This window comes from Nerophis ophidion, linkage group LG25 (assembly GCF_033978795.1).
Source record: "Nerophis ophidion isolate RoL-2023_Sa linkage group LG25, RoL_Noph_v1.0, whole genome shotgun sequence".
Classification (NCBI taxonomy): domain Eukaryota; kingdom Metazoa; phylum Chordata; class Actinopteri; order Syngnathiformes; family Syngnathidae; genus Nerophis; species Nerophis ophidion.
In genome coordinates this window covers 16298012-16318974 of record NC_084635.1, presented here as the reverse complement: position 1 = coordinate 16318974, position 20963 = coordinate 16298012, and the positions used below count along the sequence as shown (strand labels likewise).

Genomic DNA, 20963 nt, shown 5'->3' with positions numbered 1-20963 from the left:
CTAAATGGCACATGTTTATGACAGTGTTGGCGCTGTTCATACTGCCACCTTTAGTGTGACATGAATGGCTATTGACTAAGTATGCCCTACATTCACTAGTTTGTAGCCATGCCCAATATATCAGTAACTCCTTTTTCGGCACCACTAAATCTTGGTTATGCTTTTTTAAAGGCCTACTGAAATGAGATGTTCTTATTTAAACGGGGGATAGCAGGTCCATTCTATGTGTCATACTTGATCATTTCGCTATATTGCCACCGTTTTGCTGAAAAGATTAAGTAGAGAACATTGACGATAAAGTTTGCAACTTTTAGTCGCTAATAAAAAAGCCTTGCCTGTACCGGAAGTAGCAGACGATGTGCGCGTGACGTCACGGGTTGTAGGGCTCCTCACATCCTCACATTGTTTACAATCATAGCCATCAGTAGCAAGAGCTATTCGGACCATTAATTTGAGCAAAGATGAAAGATTTGTGGATGAGGAAAGTTACAGTAAAGCACAAAAAAAAAAAGGCGGCGGCTCCAGGCGGCGGCAGTGGGACCGTTTCAGATGTAATTATACACATTTACTAGGATAATTCTGGAAGATCCTTTATCTGCTTAATGTTTTAATAGTGTTTTAGTGAGATTGTAAAGTCATACCTGAAAGTCGGATGGCTGCGGTGAACGCCAGTGTCTCTGAGAGAAGCCGAGGAGCCAAGATCGCAGCTGCCTTCTCGAGCTGCAGTAGGAGGAGGTATAATCCACTGATGTCTCCGGTAAGAGCCGACTTAACATCAACATTTTCCCATCCAAAAACTTGCTGGTTGACGTAGAGAAACATGTTCGCTTGACCGCTTTGTGTTAAAGCTTCACAACAAACAAATAAAACACCGGCTGTGTTTCGGTTGCTAAAGGCAGCTGCAATCCGCCGCTTTCCACCAACAACATTCTTCTTATAGTCCCCATTGAACAAGTTGCAAAAGATTCAGCAACACAGATGTCGAAATGACTGTGTAATTATGCGATGAAAAGAGACGACTTTTAGACGTGTGTGGTGCAGGGCTACTAAGTCTGCTACAACCCGAGACGTCACAAACAATGAAACACCGGCGACGTTTTCAACAAGAAACGCCGCGGGAAGTTTAAATTTGTAATTTAGTAAACTAAATCGGCCGTATTGACATGTGTTGCAATGTTAATATTTCATCATTGATATATAAACTATCAGACTGCGTGGTCGGTAGTAGTGGGCCTTTAATTTTACAATAAATGATTTAATTTTACAATAAATGATTTAGGACTTTTTTTTAAATGTAAAACGGACCAAACTCACCACAAAATTAATAACAACAACAATGATTTTTCTGAAATTATTTTGAAGATTGAAAGTTGTCATCAATCCCACGTAGGTGCTCGGCATCCGTGGGTGCTTGGGCCCTATGGAATGTGTAATCCATCCATCCATTTTCTACCGCGTATTCCCCTTTGGGGGTCGCTGGTGCCTATCTCAGCAACAATCGGGCGGAGGGCGGCGTACACCCTGGACAAGTCGCCACTTCATCGCAGGGCCGGAATGTATAACAACATCCATCCATCCATTTTCTACCGTTTATTCCCTTTTGGGGAATAAACGGTAGTAACACAACATAAACGCAACACAACAAATACCCAGAATCCTCTGTATCCGCCCACCTCCCATGCGTCGGTAAGGTGGGCGAGGTTGGGGGCGCGGGGGTGTAAAATATATTTGGGAAGTATCACGGATACAAAAGATTCTGGGTATTTGTTGTGTTGCGTTTATGTTGTTACTGTGAGGATGTTCTCCCGAAATGTGTTTGTCAATCTTGTTTGGTTTGGCTTCACAGCATGGCGCATATTACTAAGAGTGTTACAATTGTTTATATCACAACCATCAGTACTCTGTATCACCCCAAAAGGGAATAAGCGGTAAGAAATGGATGGATGGATGGATGGGGGGGGGGGAGCTGGCGCCTATCTCAGCTACAATCTAGCACAAAAATCCACATAGTATGTCAATAAATACAACGTTTAGGATGAAAGTGAGGACACAGGCCAACCTTACAGTCAGGTAAAAAGATGTTTTACACCACTCGATTTTATGGGGGGTGATGGAGTGAAGGGGGAATCAAACTGATATTTAGCCCCTACTGGCTTCTTTTCCCCCTTGCTTTTGTTTTATGCAAAGCTCTTTTTACCACATGGTAGTGACAGATTGTTTGAGCTGAAAGGAAAAGCCATTCGAAGCTAATTAAGCAGCCATTCCAGCCTCTATTCGCAGGCAGCAGGGAGAGAGGAGCGCCGGCATTTGTCAGCGCCGTACCCAACGTGGGTTTAATTGACGTCCCTGGGTCCTGACTGACAGCTTCTCCTACTCTGGACCAATCACAAGCCGCAAAGAAAAAAAAGCCGGAACCCCATTGGCTGAAGTCTATGGCTAGGGGGTGCGGTCAAACCCACGTGGGGTTGTGCATTGAAAGCGAAGACGTGATAGGCTGAGGCGCTCAAGCACGGACGTGTAGTAGCTTACTGATTGGCTGGCAGAGAAAGCTTGAGGTTTTCGAAATAGGTCGACCAATTGTGGATATGGAATAAGGGGCTTCGTTTTATTAAAACTACTGGTGTGTTTTTTGTTGAGTCTCACTCGAGTTAAAAACAAAAAATATGATTATTTTACGTACAGTCAGAAAGAGAGAGAAGCGCAAATTCAACACGGATGTAAATTACCGCCTTCGCGTTTCGAACAAGTTGTTGAACGCGCCCGACTGTCACTCGGGATCCAAAATGGCGAGCGCGTGACGTCACGTCTTCATCCACCAATCAGACGTTTGTTTACCCCACGTGGGAACGGCGCGTTTTGATTGGCCGAGGCACCCCATTCGAGGCTGTGGCGTCCGCGTGTCAGTGCTCAGTCTGTGTGCGCGTGTGGTTCAGGACGCGACGGAAGAACCTGCCATATTTCACAACGAGCGACATTTTTTTTTATTTTTTTTATTTCTATTTATCAACCACTGCTATTTCACAACGTTCATACAAGCGGAAGACATTTTTTGGCTACTGTTGGATTTAATCTTAAAAAAGGTTATATATCGTCGGGGGGGTGGAGGTTCCGCCGCCTCCGGAGTCCAGAAAAGGGGGAAAGACGACGTTGGATATTTTCCTCCACTTTTCGATGGCGACTTTTTACAAGTGAAGGATACTACTGCTGTGGATGTTACAATTTAACCCGGGCGAGAGGGAGAAGGCGGGGAAATCCGCGGAGACAAAGGTAACGCGAGCGACATGAACACAGCCGCTAACAAGGGTGGCGTTTGTGTGTATGTGTGTGTGTGCGCGCACGCGTGTAGGCGCACGCCCGTGCGTGTTTATGCCTGTGCGTGTGTAATGACAGCCGACTTTGTTCCGAGTGTTTGGAATTGGACCACCAGAACAACGCACCGTGTGTGTTCTTTGCACATCCGGCGGCTCACAACTCGTTCCGTTTACGAGGAAACAAGCACCGTGTTTGCTGAGGGTGTGATCCGAACCGTCAACTTATACACACCGGAGTTGTTGTTTTTGCAGAAACTCACAACAATGGAAATGAGTGGATCCCATTTTTACGACCATCTTCTCACTGGTGCGTGTTTGTGTTTTTAGGTGTGTAAGGAGAAGGAGAAGCTCCGATGTCCGTGGATTGAGCGCCTCGCCGCATCCGCTAACGGTGCTTTGTCCTCCGCCATCCTGTGCGACCCTGGGAAGGGGGTGGTGGCGGCGGTGCTGATTTACTACACCTAGCTGGATTACTTTAAGGAAAACACAGGGGAAAAAATAACACGTTTCCCCGGCGTGAAGGACCCGATATGTATCCACAAGGCCGTCATCCGGTAAGTAGTTGTTTGATTTGTAAACTGGCTTCCTTAAAGGCCTACTAAAATGAGATTTTCTTATTTAAACTGGTATAGCAGGTCAATTCTATGTGTAATACTTGATCATTTCACGATATTGCCATATTTTTGCTGAAGGGATTTAGTAGAGAACATTGACGATAAAGTTCGCAAATTTTGGTCGCTAATAAAAAAGCCTTGCCTTAGCAGTAGCAGACGATGCGCGCGTGACGTCACTGGTTGTAGGGCTCACATCTTCACATTCTTTACAATCATGGCTAGCAGTAGCTAGAGCTAATCGGACCGTGAAAGCGTCAATTTCCCCATTAATTTGAGCGAGGATGAAAGATTTGTGGATGAGGACGTTTAGAGTGAAGTACTAGAAAAAAGAAAAGGCGGCGGCAGGCGGCGTTTCAGATGTAATTAGACACATTTACTAGGATAATTCTGGAAGATCCCTTATCTGCTTATTGTTTTAATAGTGTTTTAGTGAGATTGTAAAGTCATACCTGAACGCCAGTGTCTCTGAGAGAAGCCGATGAGCCAAGATCACAGCTGCCTTTTTGAGCTGCAGGAGGAGGTCCCATAATCCACTGAAGTCTCCGGTAAGAGCCGACTTAATATCACAAATTTCCCATCCAAAAACTTGCTGGTTGACATAAAGAAACGTGTTCGCTTGACCGCGCTGTGTTAAAGCTTCACAACAAAAAAAGAAACACTGGCTGTGTTTCGGTGCTAAAGGCAGCTGCAATCCACCGCTTTCCACCAACAGCAGCATTCGTTATAGTCTCCATTATTATTTTAACAAATTGCAAAAGATTCAGCAACACAGATGTCCAATTACTGTGTAATTATGCGATGAAAAGAGACGACTTTTAGCCGTGTGTGGTGCTGGGCTAATATGTCCGCTACAACCCGAGACGTCACAAGCACGCGTCATCATACGCGACGTTTCCAACAAGAAACTCCGCAAGAAATTTAAAATTGTAATTTAGTAAACTAAACCAGCCGTATTGGCATGTGTTGCAATGTTAATATTTCATCATTAATATATAAACTATCAGACTGCGTGGTCGGTAGTAGTGGGTTTCAGTAGGCCTTTAAGGGTGAAGTAGTGCTGTCCCTATATTAGGGATCGGCAACCCAAAATGTTGAACGAGCCATATTGGACCAAAAATACAAAAACAAATCTGTCTGGAGCCGCAAAAAATTAAAAGCCGTATTACAGTCAGATAGATGGATAGATAGATAGTACTTTATTAATTCCTTCAGGAAAATTAAAATTCCAGCAGCAGTGTACAGAGTTCAGATCAATTTAAAAAAAGTAAAACGTAAATAATGGGGGTTTAAATGGAAACACAATAGAGAAATATTACAATACGAATAAAAATAAAAAGCAACAATGGGAATAAAAATATAACAGTAAAGTAAGAATATAACAACAGAAACTAGGCAGTAGTGACCATGTTATGAAAACACATTGCACTTTTATTGTTTTGCATCCCCTGTCATCCTAGTACCCCCCACCTCCCACCCCAGAGAGGAGTTGTACAGTCTAATAGCGTGTGGGACAAAGGAGTTTTTGAGTCTATTAGTCCTGCACTTGGGATGAACCAGTCTAGCACTGAACAGGCTCCTCTAGCTAATGCAGAGGGTGACTGGCATCATCCAGGATGCTCACTAGTTTGTCCACAGTCCTCCTATTTGCCACCCTCACCAGTGAGTCCAGTTTCATTCCGATTGTAGAACCGGCCCGCCTGATCAGTTTCTCCAGTCTGGAGCTGTCCCCCTCAGCACACTACCATGTAGAACAGAACACTGGCAACCACAGACTGGTAGTACATACATTCGGATAGTATGTCATGATATATAAATTGAATTAAGAGGACTTAAAGGAAACTAAATGAACTCAAATATACCCACAAATGAGGCATAATGATGCAATATGTACATATAGCTAACCTAAATAGCATGTTAGCATCGATTAGCTTTCAGTCATGCAGGGACCAAATATTTCTGATTAGCACTCCACATAAGCCAATAACATCAACAAAACTCACCTTTGTGCATTCACGCACAACGTTAAAAGTTTGGTGGACAAAATGAGACAGAAAAAGAAGTGGCATAAAACACATCCTAGAAAGTCGGAGAAAGTTGTACATGTAAACAAACTATGGTGAGTTCAAGGACCACCAAAGTTAGTAGGACAGAATGGTGCTCGCCAAATACTCTAACCAGTGAAGTATGTTTAATAGAAACAGTGTGCTTTATAACAATTTGGGAGGTTTGTGTCATGTTTGTCCTCCTGCAGAAACCATATTAAAACAAAAAAATGTATTTTTTACCCTCATTTATTTACATTTTTCATACATTTTTGAAAAAGCACCAGAGAGCCACTAGGGCCGCATGCAGCTCAAGAGCCGCGGGTTACCGACCCCCGACCTATACCAATATATTGGTACCGGTACCAAAATTATTTTGATACTTTTCTACGGAGCCCCTACAGCAGGGTTCGGGAACCTTTTCGGCTGAGAGAGCCATACAAGCCAAATATTTAAAAAACTATTTCCTTGAGAGCAATATATATATATTTTTAAGACTGAGTACAACTAAAGGCGTGCATTTTTAAGTAAGACCGACATTATTCTCTTATTCTTTTCAATAACATTGTTACATTGAAGCTAACCAACAATAAGTAAAATACTTCTTACCATTAATGCGACTTCTTGAACAGGTGCGGTAAAAACCGGATGGATGGATTAAAATGCATGAGAATGTTTTATATTTTGAACGTTATTTTTGACACTGTGATTACCAGCGGAATTATTCATTACTTTACGTGTTAAGCAATGTCAGCTAAGATTTATCTGAGAGCCTGGTGCAGTCATCAAAATAGCCACATCTGGCTCTAGAGCCATAGGTTACCTACCCCTGCCCGAAAGGGACATGGAGGGAAAAATAATGTTTGCGAGATCTCTCTAAACCGGAAGTAAAACAGACACAGCGGTGGTGAACCGGAAGTGAAACATACAAAGCGATGGAGGAGCCTACCCATGATCCGTGGGAGAAATTTATTTGTTTTTATTTCAGTATTGGCTAAACATATAAAGACACCAAATAGTTTTATGGTCCCACAACAGAGCACAGATGATGGGTAGGCTCCCGCATGCTCCCGTTCCTCTATTGCGGTGTCTGTGTCACTTCCGGTTCACCATCGCTGTGTCTGTTTTATTTCCGGTTCACTGACATAGGGAAAAAAACCTTTGGCGAGATCTCGAAAAAGTATTGCGAGATCTCCCAAAACATCCCTCCGTAGTTTTCTAAATAAAGGGGACCACAAAAAATTGCAATATTGACTTTATTTTAACAAAAAATCTCCCGGTACATTAAACATATGTTTTTTATTGCAAGTTTGTCCTTAAATAAAATAGTGAACAAACAAGAAAACTTGTCTTTTATTAGTAAGTAAGCAAACAAAGGCTCCTAATTTAGTCTGCTGACATATGCAGTAACATACTGTGTCATTTTTCGTTCTATTATTTTGTCAAAATTATTAAGGGCAAGCGAAGAAAATTAATTATTAATCTACTTGGTCATTTACTGTTAATATCTGCTTACTTTCTCTTTTAACATGTTTTATCCATCTTTCTGTTAAAATGTAATAATCATTTATTGTTTGGATGCCTTACATTAATTTTGGATGATTCCACAAATTTGGGTATCAATCCAATACCAAGTCGTTACAGGATCATACATTGGTCATATTCAAAGTCCTCATGTGTCCTTGGACATATTTTCTGAGTTTATAAATATAAAATCCATTAAAAAAAACGAAAGAAGTTGTTGTGATGCCAACAAATATCGATGTAATCATAGTAGTATCGAGTAGATACGTGACTGTGCTTTGGTATCATTACAGTGGATGTCAGGTGTAGATCCACCAATGGCGTTTGTTTACATTTTGACGTCGGTGAACTACGGTGTGTGTAGTGAAGCATGTTTAGCTATTCCTTGTCCTGCAGGGATGATACTTGGAAGAAACTTACTTTCTTTGTCGCCATGGAGGTGAGGATTAGTGATTTAGAAGTAGGTAAAACACTGCCAACTGGGGCTGGAGTTTAGCCGCTCGCTAGCTAGCCATGTCTTAAAGCCCTTCCTTTGGTGGGTGTTTCAGTGTTATAGCTTCACCTTTATCTTTAGTTTTTAAGCCAAAATGCGTCCGTTTACCCTTTTATGTCCACACACATTGTCTGTTTGTAAGTATTCTGTAATTGTGCGCTGCCGAACGTGCTCATCTGCTCGTAAACCAGCAATGACATGACTGGTACGCGCGGGGGGTGGCTCAATGGTACATTTCAGAGGCGGTCTAGTACTGAATATGTTTCATTAGGATCGCAGTACTATACTAATACCGGTATATCGTACAACCCTAGTGTGGAGAGACGAGATGTGAGGTTTTGGTATAGAGCATTAACACGTATAGGAACCTAATTGTTTCATAAATACTGTGGTACCTCAGGTTTTTGTGAGTAATTGACACAGCGGTGGTAATTGGTTCCGAAAGGTCTGCCAAAGACCGAATTGTACAAAAACCGAAGCATTTTTCTCTTTAGAAATAATGCAAATCCAATCTCTGCAGACACAAGACATTGATACAGTGATTACATTGATTGATACGTGTCATTTAAAGCTGACTTCAAAACAATGTTGCAAAATTGTTGTATTTGTAAGTTGAGGCAATGTTGTCTAACGTTGAATCCACGTTATTGGTTGGGAAATGACCAAAATTCAATGGTCAAATCAACGTTACAACCTGACATTGACTAAACATTAAAAAGCATGTTGTTCCAACATTAAGTTTGAGTTGCTCAACGTCAGGACCTAATTCAACAAGTTCTGAACGTTGTTTTACTCGGTACGTGTCCATGCACTAAATTGGTCGGATTTCTCAAATAGTAAATTTTTTTGTACTGTCACACCTATTGTGAAGTCCCAGTGTCCATGCACACTCTCTAAAGCCACTTTTGGTTATACATCATGGGCTCTCCGTACACTGGGGGGCGCTTATTTCCTTTCATCCATCCATTTTCTACCGCTTATTCCTTTTCCTTTCGGTGCAGATAAATGTATTGCTTTTCCGGTTGACCTATGATGTCACACCAGGCATCTGCGGTTCCTTACAAATCAACAGTTTAGCTCGTTTGTACCTGATGTCGGCTGTAATATTGGCATGGATTAGAAATTCTACGTCTCTAATTGCTATGAAGATGTTAAGTAGCAGACAGCATCAATAAATAATTTTATAATGCACTACGAACGTGACGCTATTACCAAGAATGTACCGGGCCAGATGCAGGTCCGGAGCAAAGAAAGCCTGGCGGGAGAGTTTTTTCGAGAAAACCTGACTAATTTAGTGCATGGACACGCACTGAATGTCTCTTGTCTACTGGGATGAATTTGTTCCAGACAACCACAAATATTTTAATGTGCATAAAACAATGCGCAATGGACTCTAACATGTCCTTTACCTTTTATTGAAGACTATTGTTGGCGTATAGCGGGAAGGGAAGACCCATGTGGGCGCTTTTCTGCTCTAATTTGTTTCAAACCTAACCATAAAGGGGTCCTATTATGCAAAATCTCTTTTTCTTACATGATTATTTATATTCACCTTAATGTCAGGTCCGGCTCATTAAATATTCGAGGCTTCAAAGCGTTCAGAGCGGCTTTTCACCTTTCTCGAAGAAAAATACCCAATTCTTGCGTTGTTTTAGGGTGTTGGAACTGTTCAGATCGCGAAAAAGATAAAAGTTTCTTCGGAGTTCCTCGAGAGGTAATCAAGATGGCGAAAGACTGCACAATTTTACGAAACGATGACGAGAAAAGGGGCTCTCAAATAAAACTTTTCTTGTATTTGGCTTCAAATTCTTTCTTAAAGTCAATGTTTTGTAGCTTCTTTATGACAGCTTCTTTCTTTTGCCCTATCATGGATTATTTTGCAGCCATATTTAATCATTAGAAAAAAAAAGGCACAACAACTAAGTTACCAACACATATATTTTTGGGGGAGAACTGAATTTGGCTGAATATTACATGGGCAGTTTGTTATGCTGTATGAAACCCAAATCGTAGTAAAAGTAGGGTGTACAAAAACGAATGGACAACTTACAAAGCTAAAGGACGGTTCATACATCAGTGTTTGGCAGAAGCGTGAGGTCATTAAACAAACAGATATTTTCACCCATGACATCTCCACACTTTGCAGGCACCTCACCAGCCAGGGCAGCCGGGCTTCAAATTCACAGTGGCAGAGTCATGTGACAGAATCAAAGACGAATTTCAGTTCCTGCAAGCTCAGTATCACAGGTAATGTGAACCTAATACGTGTAAACATCACTGGCTTCCTGTTGGAAAGTAGAGAGAGGCCTCTGTTTTGCGTTGTATTCATAAACCAAAGGTTTGGCCTGCTAATTAAACATAATACCTTTTATTTACATGGCAATGCCAGACAAAATATTCTTTTTGATTGCCACAGATGGAGCACATAATTAACTATTTCTTTCTCCTTCTTTTAAAAGTCTTAAAGTGGAGTACGACAAATTGGCCAATGAAAAGACCGAGATGCAGCGCCACTACGTCATGGTAAGGGCAATCATTGTAAAAGTGTCATTTGAATTTATTGTGGCATGCCCTCCCTTTAGCCTCAGGTAAGCAGTCACAGGTGTTGCATAGCTGTGATGTTTTGCAGACGCCATGTTAGTGTTCGTGCCTGCTATGGTGTTGTTGACTCACCACGTCTGTGTATTCATCGGATAAGAAGCGGCAGGCCGGGGGTGCAGCTGAAACCCGATCAGGGGTCAAATGTCCAACTATTGATTGTGGGGTGTGACCACCCCCCTCTGAGGCCCCGGGGTCCTCTTTCTGACCTGGTGTGACCCTTCTCAACACACCCAGCATGACCCACTGGGGGTTAATGACCGCTCTGCTGGCTTTGTGCATGAATCAAAGGCTTTCTCATATTTTTTTCCTCCTTTAACTATCCCAACCGGACACTTCTGACTCCCAGGGGGTTCTGAGATATAAGAGGCACTTGGTGTGTTTTTCATCAGACCGTAATATAATAAAGGTCACTGGTCTGTCTTAAGATGTATTCGGGATAATCTAATTGATTTATTGCAGTCCAACTGTACTGCATATGTTAAGTTATAAGCCAAGCTATTAATCATCAGAAACCTTTGAAACGCGTAAATCAGGCTTTGAAGTGTATTTATTTTATGTACTAGACACCATGTCCTTTAATATAGCTTCCAATACAATACAATGGAAATAACTACTATAATAGGTATCTTTACTTCATGTGGGCTACCCCCCTATAAAGACATGAACAGTCAATTTTTATGGTGGAATACAATATAAAACAAATAACCAGTAAAAGGAAACTGTACAAACATTTGTTATTGAGTGAAATAAGTACTTGATCTTTAGGTAAAACATTCCTTAGTACTTGGAGAAAACCTTGTTGGCAAGCACAGTGATCGGATGTTACTTGTGCTGAAACTTTGGAAGTTGTTGCTTGATAACTTAGTTTTGGATCCCTCCACAGATTTTCTGTGAGATTAAGGACCAGTGGCTGTTGAGGCTACAGCAGAATCTTAATTTGCTTCGTCAAGAGACACTCCCTTGTTGCCTCGGCGTTTCTGTTTCGGGTCATTGTCACGCCTGAAGACCCATCTACCACCCATCTTTTGTGTTCGAGTTATCGTCTTTCTGTCCCCTTGGCAGAGAAACGGCCTCAAAACTTAATGTTTACACCTCCATGTTTGACAGTATGCCAAATGTAACTACCTGCTGGCTCTTCCACCATGATACGGACCACAGATTTCCGACTGTTCGGATACATTTTTTTAGGGTTTTTATCACTTTTGGTTTGGTCCTGCCTCAAAAGTAATGACAAGTTAGTCAAATTAAATCGAACAATAGCCCAAATTGAGTCTCAGCAAAGATATACACAATACACAAATATGAGCATTTTATGAATATGATATTTTAATGTCCACCGAAATGTTTTTAGGATGACAATGAGGCGGTCGATCAATGTGGAATGAACTGTAACCGTAACTACGTCAATACAGCATCAGCATTGAACAACTATCTGTTCTCTCAACAAGCCCTCTGCCACCTTACACAGTGAGTTAAGATGATGCCATAAAGCTCAATTATGGTTTTATGTGGCCACATCACATTCTTCAAAGTTTTCAGTCATACAGGTGTTGATTGTCAAACTTCAGACGGGCCTGTGCATGTGTCTCCTTGAGCAATGTGACCTTGTGGGCACTGAATCCATTACAGGGAAATCTGTTACCAATCTTTTTCTTGTTTTTTTTCTTGACTTTGTTGAGCTCTTAAACCATCTCCACCCTTGTAATTCTTGATCCTTCACCTTTCTCAGAATCATACTTACCCCAATGAGTTAAAATCTTGAATGGAGCTGCAGAGCGAGGGCGATTGACTGTTATTTTGTATACCTTCCATTTTCTAATGATCGTGCTAATAGTAGTCTCTTTTAACCAAGGAAATGACTATTTTTTTGTGCTTCATGGGCACATACAATGCACAGTCTGTGGGGGCCAGAATTTTTGCTGATTTGTTAGGGGATCAAAGTCTAATTCAGTCTCTCAAATTCAAATAAACTGATAACTTTTTAATAGTTTCACATTTGTATTTGTTGATATTCTTTTTCTATGTTAAATTAAACCTACACTAAGAATACGTGACTGTTCAAGTCTTTGAAAAGGGGTAAACTTACAAAATAATCAGCGTATCTGATCATTTCTCCCATTCTCATGTTAAACTCATCACAGAATGTGATACATCTTTGATCCCATATTTATGTAATTTTAGGTTTGTATCATAGATCTGTGTGAGTGGAAACCACTTAAACAGAAAATTATTTACTACTGAAATGTTTCAAAGCATGAAGGGAATGTAGCAAACTTATATGAATGTGACTATTCATAGTATTCATAAGCACCATATCGTCAATATTTCTATCTTTGTGTAAATGTGCCAGACTTGCAATGTTCCCAATTCAACATAATTAGTATTTATACAGTGATTTGGTTCATATCTTGTGACCATTGGTATGCACTAATTATGTATTATGTCTTGTTTTCCACCTGCAGTACTATGAGATGTCCTACGGGCTCAACATTGAAATGCACAAACAGGTATGTAGCCATATCTGGCCCTTGTCTGTGTTTAGCTAGAACAGTCTTTTTTTCTCCCAGTCTTTGAGGAAGATATACACACACATGCACACACACATGACCTTAGTTTTGTACCCTCATCTAGAGATGCCTTTAGGAGGCTAAAATACTGGCTTCCTGGAGTGAACATTCTGACAGGCTAAACAACAACATGAATGGTGCACCGCCTGATGAGGGTGGTTTGATAAGATTAAAGTGAAGTATTTGGCAAACTGTCCGAGACTGCGTTTTAATGTGGGCTCTGTATTTTCTGTTGTGTGTATGTGCGTGCACGTTTCACAGGGGAAGTCTTCCTCCCTTGTGCCAATTGCACAAAAAGCTCATTAGTTTAGCTGCCAACCCGACCGGGCATCCTGCTGTAGGAAACTACTGCTAAAAATGAGAAGGACAAAGGGATCTGCACTTTCATACACCAGCCAAGGACTCACTTCAGTAGAATGGAAGTAATGAGGAAATGGAATCGGTCTTTAAATGCTCACATTTGATTGCAAACTGACTTTGATAACCCAATAACTGACACTTTCAGTAATGGCAGAATATATTATATAGCTGGGAGTTTGCATGAGATCTCATTAAATTGTGCTCAGATCTTTCTAATGTTGCGGCTGGTGAGTGTGTGTGTGTGTGTGTGTGTGTGTGTGTGTGTGTGTGTGTGTGTGTGTGTGTGTGGGTATAGTTTGTATTCAGGTGTTGTATCTGAACGAGGAAAGTGAGAACATTTATAATGAAAGTCTATTTGTATGGTTTGATGGGTGATAAGAATATTTTGATCCACATGACAATATCTGGAAATTCTGGCCTAAAACTGTAACTAAATTATATTTAATCATCATGGTTTAAAGGGGAAAAACGGCCAACAGTTTTTTTCTTATTTATTTCAAATTTCTCGGATTGTTACATTCTGTTTTGCGTCGCCTTTTCCTTCTAATGTTCACGTCCTTCCCGTACGCTTACGTTGCGTCCCTCTCCTGGCTGCCCCACTTCACCATTGATGTGAAGTGAATGATGGCCCTCGTATCATTAGCTGTGCAATATGATGAATGACAAATTGACGGCTGTCAGAAAGAGCGCAACGGAAGAGGTGTGGAGACGGCGCTTGGATCTGGAAGGTTAATGGCATCAGTGGAAGGGTAACCCAGCTGGAACAGCAGCCTACTGCACAATTAATCAGGCATAGACATTGTTGTGGGTATGTGCTGTGTGTATCTGTGCGCACAAAGTTTTTTGTTTTATAAACCGGCTCAATGCCCTCTCCTTCCCACATTGAGTGTTTTCTGTTAGGCACTTATCACCAGCAAGGGATGTAGGGGTGGTTGTTCTGTCTGCATGCTGGTGGCGGTGGACAAAACAAGTGGGTTTAAGTGGGGAAGGATACAGGAAAGGAGTGAGAGGCCTCAGGCTAAATGGGTTAATCGACTGGCCCCTGTGTGTGTGTGTGCGTGTGTGTATGTGTGTCCTTTTATTTTATCAATAAGCCCTCTGGTGTCAACGGAGCACTCTGAATAATGCATGATTCCCACCACCTCCCTTATCCCAGCCTTGATGAGCGGGTGTTTGTGATGACATCAGCGAGAGGTAAATGGACAGCCTCTGGCCTTAGATTATTGGATGTAGGCATCCATATTACTTTGCTGTGCTGGAAGATGTATTGCACCGTGCAAAAAGACATAAAGTCACTTTGTTGTTATCACTACAACGCAGGCTAGAGAAGCAGAGTAATAAGTTCATGCACTCTTCTTTGCATATGTACAAATGCTTGTAGCCCTTATATGGTAATGCCACCCATATCATTACAAACACACACGTATAATCGCATATTCTGATGCTTCAGTAATGCTGCAGAGCTGAGTAGATGCTTGCGAGGCTGCAGGGTGGGGAATAATTTGTTTTGACGGTGTCTGCTATGATGGCAGAGACTGCACGCTGATGGTAATCACCCTCGTTTGCTGTCAATAAGTGATTTTAATTAGTGAAGCTCATTAGGTAGTCTCAGCACCCTGCCCTACTGACTTTAGAGGTGTGGGTTGCTCTCCTTTTCCATGACCGATGTTCTTTTTTTAAATCTCTTTTGCATTCTTAGCATACATTTAGATGACAGTTTTGTTGCTAGTTTTATGTGGCTTATGTTGCACACTAGGTGGTCTTGCTGTGTGTGTCATGCCAGGACTTGTTAAAAACTCTTCAGGGCCTTTTTTCCCTTTATCAAAACTGACTTCCTGGACAGTGGAAAAGCGTGAGAGGAGAAGCAGAGAGTTGCAGAAAGTGGGCTTATGCAAATGAATAATTTATCCAGGATTCCTGGAATTGTTTGCCAAGGTGATGATGGCCGACCTAGCAGTAAGCCAAAACAAACTTACTTCGCGAACACACAGACTGCCTCTCAAGGGAGGTTGATGGGGTTACTAGGGTTCTCTGTAAGACATGCTTTATTTTGGAGGAACTAGGGGAAGAAAAGTATTGTGTACAAACTGTACACTTAAAGGCCTACTGAAATTAGATTTTCTTTTTTAAACGGGGATAGCAGGCCCATTCTATGTGTCATACTTTATCATTTCGCGATATTGCCATATTTTTGCTGAAAGGATTTAGTAGAGAACATCCACCGTAAAGTTCGCAACTGGAGAAAAGCCCTGCCTCTACCAGAAGTCGCAGGCGATGACGTCACCCGTTGAGGGCTCCTCACATATTCACATTGTTTATAATGCGAGCCTCCAACAAAAAGTGCTATTCGGACCGAGAAAACGACAATTTCCCCATTAATTTGAGCTAGGATGAAAGATTCGTGTTTGAGGTTATTGATAGCGACGGACTAGAAAAAAAAATGCATTGAGACGGGTTCATATGTTTTTAGAGACATTTACTAGGATAATTCTGGAAAATCGCTTATCTTTCTATTGTGTTGGTAGTGTTTTAGTGAGTTTAACAGTACCTGATAGTCGGAAGTGTACGTCCACGGCCGGGTGTTGACGTGCAGTGTCTCGGGGAAGTCGACGGCAGCTGTACGGGAGGCGCAAGCTCAGCTGATCGCCAGTAAGAAGCGACTTTTTAACCACCATTTTCTCACCGAAACCTGCTAGTTGACAAGTGGTCGGGATCCATGTCCGCTGTGATCCATAGGAAAGTTTCAACTCCGTGAATTTTGAACAAGGAATCATCGTGTGTTTGTGTGGCTAATGGCTAAAGCTTCCCAACTCCATCTTGCTAATTTGACTTCTCCAATATAGATTGAACAAATTGCAAAAGATTCAGCAACACAGTTCTCCAAAATACTGTGTAATTATGCCGTTAAAGCAGACGACATTTAGCTGTGTGTGTGCATAGCGCTCATACCTCCTAAAAACCTGGGACGTCTTGCGTACATGTCATCATTACACAATGTTTTCGAGACGAAACTCCCGGGAAATTTAAATTTGCAATTTAGCAAACTAAAAAGGCCGTATTGGCATGTGTTGCAATGTTAATATTTCATCATTGATATATAAACTATCAGACTGTGTGGTGGGTAGTAGTGGGTTTCAGTAGGTCTTTAAGGCTGGGCATTATGGCTGAAAACTATCACAATATATGTTTTTCATATTGGTTGTTCAAAATATATATTTTTATGATCTATGGAAAATATGGACCAGGAGAAAAATATAGTCAATATAAATGTTAACAATTTTATTTTAATTTTAACTGTCCTCTGATAATTTCCTTAGTTATTAAGGCAGAAAGGAAAGTAAATGTCAATACGAGCATGGAAAAAACTCGATCAATCAATGTAAACAATTCTAAAATCACAAAAACACTTAACTATAACTTATTTCAAATAAGGTGCGAACATAAAGAATATGTAAGAAATGCTTATTAAAGTGTAACAACATTGTGCAAAGAGTAAAAAATGTAAATGCAAAGAAACATTGAAATAACTCTTCTCTCCAGGTTTACTGCCAGGAAGTTATGGTGTCGGTGTAACATTTATTTTGGTATGTTATTCTTATTTAAATATGAAAACAAATTTATGTTATGCAGTAATTGTTATTTAAATATTACTGGACCAAATATTTTTTTTCAAAGTAGTACAGTTGTTATATTTTGTTATTTATTTTAGTTATATAGTCCTGCGCTTTAGTCCATACCTGTTGTTGTTTCCGTACATTTGACTAGGGAACGGACGTGGGTTGAAAAGAAAAGATTAGGGCGGTGAAGGACCACGGTTACGTTTAAAAAAAAAAAAAATTAAAAAAAGTTTTTAAAAGTTTTATTGACAATTCTCTCGCTCTCTGCAGCTAGGGCTGAGCCGGTAATTCGATATCAATATATAATGTGTTCGATAACATATTCGATATATAGTTATATTTTTGGGTTGGAAAAAACAAGAAATTATGAAGCAAGATTTTTTTTAATGAAGTCACTCTCGCTTTGGGAACCCAGGAAACAGGAAGGGTCACTGAGTAATGGAAGGGACATGCTAACATCCAATGACGTAACAGTATCAACTACACTTTTCCTGCTGTTCAGCAGCCAGTCCCAGACCGTAGTCGAGGAGCGCAGAGGAGGGGGAACTTTCCCTCCAGGGCTGATGTTTTCGTCGGGGTAATTCCCTTAACTTTACCCCACAATAGGTCTGCTAAGTTTCACTTTCGTGTCGGAATGACAAAGCCGCCAATTTGTGACAATTTGGTTGCTTTATTCTTATTACTACAGGACACAACCAGACACCTTCGCCACCCGTCTTACTGTCTCGCTGTGGATACTCTGCATGGATTGAGAAGAGAAACTGATACCTTGATCTATCAACTCAAAAATAGAAATGTGTCTTTCGCTTCCCAACATACTGTGTAGTAGTCAATAGCTTACACACTACTACTACTACTACTACTATCTAGTGTCTCAAATCTACAACTACCTTCGAATCTACTTAGTTTTATTTAGTAATAAAGTGTATCTTATTTTTGAGTTCATCGTACCTGGCTACCAGACACCATCTCCACTGATAAATAGCACCCTTGGTAAATTGGAAAGTGTTTTACTGTATTTATTTGCAGTAAAGTCATAAAAAGTATCAGTTATTGATATCAATCAATGTAAAAAAGGTTTATTGTGTTATAGTTTTTGGCTATATCGCCCAGCCCTGTCTGCAGCATTAATTTTTTATTTCTCTACTCGCTTCATGCAAAGAATCAGCGAGATATATTGATATTGTTCTATCAGCCAAGTCCTATGTACAATCCAAGTTGTATAATAATGTTCCTGTCCTTACTTTTTTAGTGGGTTTTACACTTAATCAGCGACCGTGGCTATTAGAGCATACCTGCCCCCTCCCGATTTTCCCGGGAGAGTCCCGAATTTTAGTGCCCCTCCTGAAAATCTCCCAGGGTCACCATTCTCACAAATTTCTCCAAATTTCCACCTGGACTACAATGTTACCACTAATGTAAGGTTTCCACCTGCTTCCTGCACACAGCAAATCACACTAAATCAAATTCTATCTGAACTGTAAACAAACACATGTATTCTGTATGAATTTGCAATGCAACTGTGACTGACAAGTAACAACAAGTGGCCACAACAGATAACAATGATCGTAAAAAACTGATCAATTATTGTAATGTCTGTGCTTTAATGAGGACAGAAATTCCATTGAACACTTTGAGCAAAACTGTTTATATTTGGCTGTAACCACACCAAAAACGTTCGTAAAAAGATTATACCTAGCAAAGTGGTCATTGTCTGCCGTACAAACCAGGCCAAAACTAATTCTTTGTCATCTGTCAACAGCATATCAAAAGCAGCCGCTCACTTTTTCTCACCTGCACCAACACACGCACTAATTGCACTTAGCCCCTGATGCTAAGTTTATGGCCACACAAAAAATCAGAATACTCCAACACCACACACAGTGTGAATTCCAGGTCGTTACACTGTCACTTGTCAAACAGATGTGTGCTTGTTTTACTGTCATTTATTAAGAATGCTAATTTATGGAAAAGAATCATGAAATGCTGTTACTAGATCACAGAAATGCTAATAAAAATATATATATATTTTACAGACAAAGTTACAGGAATGTACACTTCATCCCATGCTTACATCTAATAGTGCAACTAAATGTGATCTCTGAAATTATTTCTTAAACAGGACTCCCACCCAGATTTACAATACCAGTAGCTCATAAAATTTTTTTTTTTTTTGTTATTTTCATTGTAAGGCGGCCAAATCATCTCTGTTTAAAACTAATTTCGTGGAAACGACTGCTCTCATCTGATTTGAATTATGTCTGGTTAGGGGAGTGCTTCTGAAATATTTTTTGTTATGCCCCCCACTCTCCACCATGACGATAAATAGTATAATTTGTCTATAAAATTGTTGACACTATACCTCTGCATAACATTGTAAGCTTGTTAACATTAAAGGAAACAACACACCGGTCCTTCCTTATCTCCCAACATGGTTACAGTAAAGCTCAGTGCTACATACTGTACGCTTCATCATATTTTGGTACGGCAAAAAAAGCATCTGCCGCGAGGTGACACGCGTCCCTCTGGCAAAAAGGACTGGGTTAGGGACAGGTCTGATGTTGCTCACATGTGATCCACTTAAATAAAAAATTATATATATATATATATATATATATATATATATATATATATATATATATATATATATATATATATATGTATGTATGTATGTATATATATATATATATATATATATATATTTTTTTTTTTTTTTGTGTATATATATATGTATGTATATATATATATATATATATATATATATATATAATATAGTATGTGTGTGATTATATGTATATATATATATATATATAATATAGTATGTGTGTGATTATATTTATATATATATATATATATATATATATATATAATGTGTGTATATATATATATATATATATATATATGTGTATATATGTATGTATGTATATGTATATACAGTGGGGCAAAAAAGTATTTAGTCAGCCACCGATTGTGCAAGTTCTCCCACTTAAAGTGATGACAGAGGTCTGTAATTTTCATCATAGGTACACTTCATCTGTGAGAGACAGAATGTGGAAAAAAAATATAGGAATTAACATTGTAGGAATTTTAAAGAATGTATTATTTATTTGTAAATTATGGTGGAAAATAAGTATATATATATATATATATATATATATATATATATATATGTGTATATATATATATATATATATATATATATATATATGTGTATGTATATATATATATATATATGTGTATATATATATATACACATATATATGTATATATATACATATATATGTATATATATGTATATACATATGTATATGTATATACATACATATGTGTGTGTGTATGTATGACACTTCTCCTTTGCGGCCCTTTTGAATATCTCCCTTATGTACAAAAAAAATAAACTAAACTAGATTGACAGAGTAGCGAGAGCATAAAACGTCTTCTATAGGATGATTACAGCGCCAACAAAACAGTATGTTTGATAAAGACACCTTTCTTTTGCTCCTCTGCAAGGATGCCACTCAAGTTTGGTGTGTATAGTATGTACTGAAAATGCTTTTTTTTTCATGCATTTGTAATGGACTACATACAACAGCTCCAAGTGCCTCTTTCTTTCTGTGCTCTGTCTGAGAAGATAATTCCCAAACAACCCCCTGCATCGTATGCCACTTGTTTTCCACGGCAATTGAATACTCGTCAGAGACTCTGCTTTCCACTTGAGGGCTAATGCCTGCAGCGACAAACAGCCAAATGGCTTTCAACGCACCATTGACAGAAGGATGCAATGGATAGAGAGAGAGCCTCTCCATGCTGTGCTGCTGCTAAACAACCCTGAGT

The 20963-nt window shown here is 39.8% G+C and overlaps 1 protein-coding gene across 6 annotated transcripts in view; it reads left to right on the top strand.

The window, feature by feature from the left end:
- Window positions 1–2897: 2897 nt before the first annotated feature.
- The window catches only part of LOC133543131 (transducin-like enhancer protein 3-B), a 74023-nt gene continuing 55957 nt past the window's right edge, over window positions 2898–20963 (top strand). For all 6 annotated transcript variants that reach the window (XR_009804317.1, XM_061887604.1, XM_061887602.1 and 3 more), the window contains exons 1-5: window positions 2898–3267; window positions 3639–3865; window positions 10131–10231; window positions 10444–10507; window positions 13048–13092. Coding sequence is in view for 5 of the 6 variants with exons in the window: in XM_061887604.1 (XP_061743588.1) it covers window positions 3842–3865; window positions 10131–10231; window positions 10444–10507; window positions 13048–13092 (234 nt within the window). In the remaining variant the exon portion in view is untranslated. The remainder of the gene's footprint in view (window positions 3268–3638; window positions 3866–10130; window positions 10232–10443; window positions 10508–13047; window positions 13093–20963) is intronic.